The 7,599-nt window shown below is 43.2% G+C and overlaps 1 protein-coding gene across 1 annotated transcript in view; it reads right to left on the bottom strand.

The window, feature by feature from the left end:
- Positions 1–2,697: 2,697 nt before the first annotated feature.
- LOC147727745 (uncharacterized) overlaps positions 2,698–7,599 on the bottom strand; it is a 29,496-nt gene continuing 24,594 nt past the window's right edge. The window contains exons 4-6 of the mRNA XM_086963677.1: positions 5,642–5,731; positions 3,994–4,134; positions 2,698–3,062 (exon numbers count right to left, since the gene is read on the bottom strand). Coding sequence (XP_086819803.1) covers positions 2,698–3,062; positions 3,994–4,134; positions 5,642–5,731 — 596 coding nt within the window. The remainder of the gene's footprint in view (positions 3,063–3,993; positions 4,135–5,641; positions 5,732–7,599) is intronic.

The following is a 7,599-nucleotide window of genomic DNA, read 5'->3' as shown; positions in this document are numbered from 1 at the left end:
TCTTCCCTGACAACTAGGCTTTTAAATTGTTACTTTCTCCCTTCCTTTATTTGTGTTATTTATTTTCTTATTAACAATGGCTTTCTGGTGCAAAACTGCTAATAAAAACCAACACCAAATCCATCCCCACCACTGATTCTTTTTATGTACCTCCTGGAGTTGCACGCCTGTGCATTTATGTTCCATGTTGACTGCACTCCTCAGAGTCTTGCTCCATCTTCTTGACTCCCACTCAAGTCAATACAATTCCATCTTGCCAGCCATACATTGGATGTTGTAGATGGAGTATAGTACAATAATGTAGCCTCTACCAGTCCCTCCATAACAAGTGAACCGTACATGACTACAGCCATCCTCTATTTCATTTGAAATCTGCAACTCATCACTGTCTTACTCTTAAGGCTACCACCTCTGTCTGCAGGCATTCATAGACGACTCTTCAGTGTCAAAACGTGAGCAGGCATCCACAACTGAAGTCAACTTGTTGTGACTCGTCATTACTTTTAAAAGGCTCAGCAGCATCTGTGATCAATCATCTGACAGTGAAAGAGAAGAGCAAGACAGGTATATTAAATGAATGATGCCATGCATTGCATTGGATGTCTTGCTGACTCTGAGCAAATGTGCATGGAGTTGAAGTATACTAGTAACTTCAGACTCACGTGATAGCCAATTTTTCCATGTTATTTAATAATATAAATTATTTACGCACTTGTGTTCCTACTACTACAGGTGCAGTCAGGACTTAATTTATCGTAGTCACTCACTACAGAGTACAGACTGAGTTGCTGTTGCTGTTGGACTAGACGTGCCACACCTGATAATGATGGTGACCACCATATCTTTGCACGCTGTCAGGCAGTTGGATCTGAGCTGATTGATGTACAATGTTTCTTGGAGTGGAATACAAGGTAAATACAAATAAGAGGCACAGCACAGTAGACCCAGGCTACTACATGTGTGTGCACTGTGCAGTGGTAGAGTACAATAGTGGTATGATTGATGACTGAGAATGACGCATTGATTTTGTTGATTAATTTTGAAAATGCTAGGTTGCTTTTTTATGCCTCTTTCTGTGGCTCAGTGAAATTTTTAGGGAAATGCAGTTTGTGTTACGGGCGACCCTGTGTCGTGGGTCTGTTCTGTGCTGGCTCCTGTCTTTTCTTGTACTTCTAGATTAATAATGATGTGCAACTAGTAGACTTATACATATTGTATCGAAGCTGCCTCAGTCTGAAAGTCCTCTCTTACGACTACTCCTCTTGTATTATTTTTTTGATCTTCACTGTATTACAATTTGTTTAAGTCATTCACATTCTTTTGTATTTGCCTTTTCTTTTTCAGGCTGGACGTTTTTCACCCACTGCTATTATACTATGAGCATCAACTCACCCTTACCACTAATCCTCATCATCAAGCAATTGGATGGCGGGAAACCAAGAATGATATTCAGCGTGTCCTTTTCCTACGTTTATTCCTTACATTCATTGGCTAGTGGATCAACATCATAAATCATCGTCTTCATTGTTTTGCTTTTGTTGTCTCCATGCGTACTGTTTTTCTTTCTTAAACCTTTCCCAAAACCCCCGTACCCATCCATTCAACAAACCCTAACCCTCTTTCCCCGGGCTGCGTGGTTTCATTGAGGTATGATGTTTGTTACATTAAATATACACCAACAATTTGATCACGCGCTTGCTGGGGCAGATGTGGTGAAAGCAACAATAGTGAAATTTCAACAAGGCATGGCCAGGATCTTCTTCTGCTTCCCAACTCAAGCTCTGTGTATAATGCCAAATAATTTACCATTACCATCAAACAACGAATACATCTAATGAATTGGCGTCATTGTTTGGGTTTAAGTTTACAGCATTATGATTTAGAAAAGTTTGACGTTGCCGTGAGTACTACAACTACAGTTGAACTTCTTATCTTCTCTTGCACTTAGTTTCCAGTCCCCAAAACCATTGTTTTGTTTCAGTTTAGCAGTTGCAATATTGTTTTTGGGTCAGTCGTGTAATGTACTGTACTTAATACTTATACTACCCCCACATTGTCTATCACGCAAATGACTGCCTCTTTCTTTTTGTCTCAAAATGCTACTGGCAGGGTCTGTCTACTACTACTATCACAGAAGTTCAGAACCACAGATTCTTCTCCATTGTATTGGGAAACAAATGCAGCCCTTGCAGTGCCACACTTCATCATCAATCATCATCAGCAATCACAGGTAAGATAAGTTTGCTGTGAGGTATAACGCAAGACAGACTGGTAGTTCTTCTAATACTACAAATATAACTCGGTGAGGGTTGACCGCATCTATCTGTCTGCATGTTAAAGATGTGGCAAATGTATTTTTTTATTCGAAAGCACTGTCCGCTGACCTGCATGGCCAATTAAACCTTTGCGATGTTGCACAACGTACATTATTTGGTGAAACAGTCCCCCCTCCACCCCCCCAACAAACACAAATGAAATTCAAATGTTTTCTTTTGAACATAACTTTGTGTCTCATTTATTTTACCATAATATAAAGAAAGATGACACAAAAATAAAATATATATTAAATCTTACCCCACAGCTGTCCCTACCCTCCCCTAACCCCAACCAAATTTCCAAGTTCAATGTAAACCCCAACACCCAATTCCCACCCACCAACAAAAGGATTGAAAAAGGGGCAAACAAACAGGGTCCATCTCAAAGCCAGCGGGCTTTCAAGTGTTTGTCCACAATGAGCTTCACCCGCTCCTCTATTTCATCCTCAAGCCTCGCTACCCGGAGGAGAATCTTTTTTTGAAATTGACGGCACCTACATTGGCATGCATGTTGTGGGGGGGTGGCCGATGATGAAAAAATCTGGTGGCGGGCGGCTGCCTGACCACGGCAACGTAATCCTGCAGGCTTGGGGGCCAGGGCATTGGAAGAGGCAGCAGCTGCTGCCGCCGCCTCCTCCTCCTCCTCGGCCTGAGCCACCAGCCGGCGGTAGGCCTCAACAATGGCCTGCAGTTTCCGCTGCCGGGCCCGGACTGCCAACTCCTTTCTTGTTGGTTTTGAAGGAGTAACTGTAAAGAAAGAGACAGAATTGTTGTAATCCAAAATCCCAGCAAATCAAGAACACAAAATGTATTCAACACATAGTGGCACAGTAGCACTAGCAAGCAAGCTGAGTACAAAAAATGGTGTTGTATCTATCTTGAACATTCTACGGCCTATATAATTAATTTGTTGTACTTTTTGGCACGGCATTATGCATGCCCTAGTAGCATGGGTGTATTTCAATGGTCACACACATACGAACACCTGTCTTTTTCATATCTCGTTTTATATCATATACTCTGCTTCCGGGAACAGTGACAGTCTAAAACTAACATTAATTAACAGGGGCCAGCTAGTAGTAAATGTCTAGTAGAGACTATCATTCTTTATATCGCGCAACAAACCTTAGGTGGTTTGTGTTTCGCCAGCAACGACCCATGCATCCAGTCGTACCCTCCTTCCCTTGCCTTTGGGTTTGACCAAAGCACCGCTGCTGAGACTATCCACTACCCACCGATATTGGGTGTATCTCCCACCCACGCAGGCAGCTGTGTTTTCCCCTTTCCATGCTTCCACAACAACCCATGCATCCGACTGCTATCAGCCACCTGCATTGCTGATTCCAAAGTATCCTTCTATATTAGATGATTGGTGCTTTTTCCTTGCTCCTTTCATCATACTTAAAATCGATCTCCTTAGTGTTAATCCATCGCGGTCATGTTGTGGATAAGACTTTTAGTCTGCCACCAACCTTTCACAGCTGAGTTGTAGTCAGATAGAAGAGGCCTGTTATTTTATCAATTCTCGCCGGTGGTAATGCTAAGCATGGTAATGACAAATAAAGGTGGCGTCATATATTGTCCAGTAGAACTTCAAGTTCATTATAAATCTCAGAGTACAGTGAGGAAGTTTTCCCCTCCCACCAAGTAATGCGGATCACTATTGAATGTAACTTACCATCGCCCACTGTTGTTGGCTCCTCCCCCACTGCTGCTGGTGCTGGTGTAGGTGCCTCTGGTCCTGTCCCCTCTGGGATCGCCTCTGCTGACGCTGCGCCGCTGTCCCCGTCGGCACTGGTGGATGGTACCGGTTCTGCAACTATAAAAATAAGTACACCTTTTTAGATGGATGCACAACCCCCATTGTACTTGTTCACCAAGAATGGAGTTCTGCAAAACAGTTAAGTACAACGTAATCAGTAGTAGTCCACTTTGCATAGTACAGCAGAGTCACTACACATATTAGCATTCATTTGTTATGGTATGGTACCCAAGCTCATCCCATCTCTACTGCTACTCTAGTCCTTGGAAATTTAGACTGAACCATGTAACCTTTGTACATCAATGTCTACAGTTTTGCGCATGCTACCTCGCAGCTTGTTGCGCAGTACGAGAAGACGCCTTTGAGGCCACATGATTGTTCAATGCATACACCTGAAGAGGTTGGAAAATAAAAAGGCCCGTATTTACTTTTTGTATGTGGATTGTGGAATCGCGTTTGCTTACAGGTTACACCTTTTTTTTAGCATGACTGCAAAAAACTTGCATAAATGTATTTCATACTGTCTAACGTGCACCACTTTTGTCATTATTTTTCAGCAGATGAGAAGATTTCCTTCTACGAAGCAGAGATTTCCAGAGCTTACCAAAAAGAGGCATATGTAGCCAGTATACGTTCAATGGTGAGGGGTCTCTGACATTTCCCACATTTCCCTATCGTGCACTGGTAGCTGTACAAATGTAGATTACTTTATTCAGCCTTTTTTAACTCTGGATTTTTTCTGGTGGGCCTTGACGTATTTCACGGAACAACTTAAAAACATTAATGTTACTTACTTACTTCTAACAAAATAAAGCTTTTGAAGTACCACATTGACTCGGAAGTATATTTTCAGTGTCTGTTGTCTTGTAGACTTACACGTGTGAGTGAGCAAAAGGGGGTTACTTAGGTTATGGATTGTATAATAAAAGCATTGGGCATCTTGGTATTGGGGTTCAGGAGTGGGATAATTGAATAATTGACCAATGACTGAGCCCATATAGGTTGTCGTTCAGTGAATTGTGGGTTCCTCAGAGTTCTGTGACTGAGGTGTAAGTAAGGTCCAACCTGCCTATCACCAACATCCAATTTTCTGGTGCATACATAGTTATGTATGTGACTGCATAGAAAAATACCCACAAGAGTAGTAGTGGTATACTAACGTTTACAAAATACTAGACCAACATCTGGATGCATACTTGATTGGTGTCAATTGGCAAAGCAGAGACATCACAGAGGAAAAAGCATAAGACAGGAGTGGACCCTGTGCCTACAGCTATTCTATCACAGATTTTTTGAAAAGATTAATACCTTAACTAAAGAGAGGGCAACAGGGCAAGCTTACCTACAGACAGTCTAATACTAGTAGTAGCACAGAGAGTCATAGCAGAGGCTCTTTGAAGGAACAGAAAGGCGGGGACAGATACCCAAAATTTTGAAAACATAATGAAAATCAAAAAAGCATTTGTCAAAATTTATTTAGGAAGGAAATGTCATTAATCGGTTGGAAAAAAAAGCTCAGTTAGGGAAATATCATTGTTCCAAAAGAAAGCACTGTTGGACTTACTGGGGACAGCAGCAGGATCCTCAGTAGAGGAGCTCTGTGCCTGTGGTTCACTCGCCGACTCGGTCCCAGCCTTCTGCTTGCCCCTGGGTTCTGTGGTTCATGTAAGAAATAATAAAGAAAGAGAACAACATTGAGTGCTGTGAAACATAGACATCATTTCAAAAAACACTGCTAGAACATTAAAAGAAACAAACATTGATCTACCAAATGACTACTGCCTTGCAGGATTCACTGACTGTATACTTGGAGAAAACAAATCAAATGTTCCATAAACATTCTGATTGCAGATTACTAAGTAACACAGAGGCAGTAACACCTGAACAACACCACCGATTCAAGAATGGGGTAATCAATTATCTGTAAGTAGGCATTTCTTTTTTATTTTTGCCAGCAAAATGCATAAATCACAAGGAGGAGACATGCTTAACTTTGTGCATACTAACACGAAATTGTACGTTCGTTGCATCATATTTTGTTCTGCTACTGACTGAATGCTACTGCTGCTAAGCCTACCCACTCACTAAACAAACTACATCAGTTCTATGGAGGGCTGAGGCAGGGGCGGCTCTAGGCTCATGGTGGTCCTGGGCAGGGAGCGTAGGTAGGGGTCCCCGGAAGAGGAGGTCGGGGCGGAGCACGGAGGCCAGTGAAGAGGGGGGAGTCAGGGTGTTTGGAAGTGGAACAGAGCCGGAGGCACCAAATCCCTGCCAGGGGCCGCCACGCAAATATGTATCCATCCTCAGAGGATTATTAAATTAAGGATATATATTGGTGTGGTGGCCCCTGGCGTTTGGTGGCCCTGTGCAGTTGCACAGCTTGCACATGCCTAAAGCCGGCCCTGGCTGAGGTAAGAAGAACAAAGTAACTTTAGCATTCATTGCCAGAGGAGGATTCATGCAGAAGAGAAGGCCGTAAAAAAAAATGATACAATATGCAAACTACGTACAATTATCCATCCACCGCTATTTCACTGACGGACAAAGGAAGGACAAGACTCTATTAATAGCATTAACTAACTTCAGTTCTCTACAATAAAGAAAATCTCACATCAATAAACAGCAAAAGCTAGCGCCAAGTTGAAACAACACGCAAGAGTCAGTGAAGAAGCGCAGCACAGACCAGTGTCATACAATTACAGTAGATATAACGGAATACATCGGAAATGTAACTAGGAGCACCAGTCATCGCGTTACTTATTCAGCCAAGATTTAGAAAGATACAATAACAATACTTATACTACTATAGATATATATATATATATATAGATACACACACTTTTTTTTTGGGTAGCCACTCACCAAGACCCACGACCTCGACACCAAGCAGGTCCAACAGGTCCTGCTCCCGGTCAAAAATGTCTGCCCAGCGGTGGGACAGCTGATGGTGGGTACGCCGGATACCGGAGCAGCGGAAGACTGCCCGGCGCACCTTCGCCCACCGCCGGAGACGCTCTTCAATCTGGTAGCCGGAGCCGGGCCTGCCGCCTGCTGCCAAGGTCAAGGGGAGGTGGCGCTGGATAAAAAAAAGACCAGGGCAGCCACCTCCTCCTCCCCAAAAAGTTGGTGGGCCGTCACCCCGGGGGGGGGCATTCTGCCGCAAGGCAGCCGGGTTTTTTTGGGCACAGGCGCCTTGCCCTTTGAGCCGCCGCTCCTGCTGGCGACCTTCACCATGGTTCTGGGTGGAGGGGAGAAGAAAAGTTCAAGACAAAAAGGTAGGGGAAAGAAGAAGCAAGGTAAAAGAAGGAAGTAAAATAAAACAATAGAAAAGTTGTAAAAGTAGAAATAAAATGAAAAATATAAACCTAGGCACAGAGAGAGATAGGTAATAAGTAAAGAAAGTTTGAAAAAGTGGGTAAAAAGACCAGGATTGAAGAGATATGAGCTAGATGCTAAAGTAGGCCCAAAACCATAGCCAGAGTGTGAAATCCAAGATGGCTGCGCCCATCGCGACCGCGTGGG

The sequence above is a fragment of the Lissotriton vulgaris genome, chromosome 3_1, assembly GCF_964263255.1.
Source record: "Lissotriton vulgaris chromosome 3_1, aLisVul1.2, whole genome shotgun sequence".
In the NCBI taxonomy this organism is placed as follows: Eukaryota; Metazoa; Chordata; class Amphibia; order Caudata; family Salamandridae; genus Lissotriton; species Lissotriton vulgaris.
This window is presented reverse-complemented; position numbering and strand designations above follow the sequence as displayed.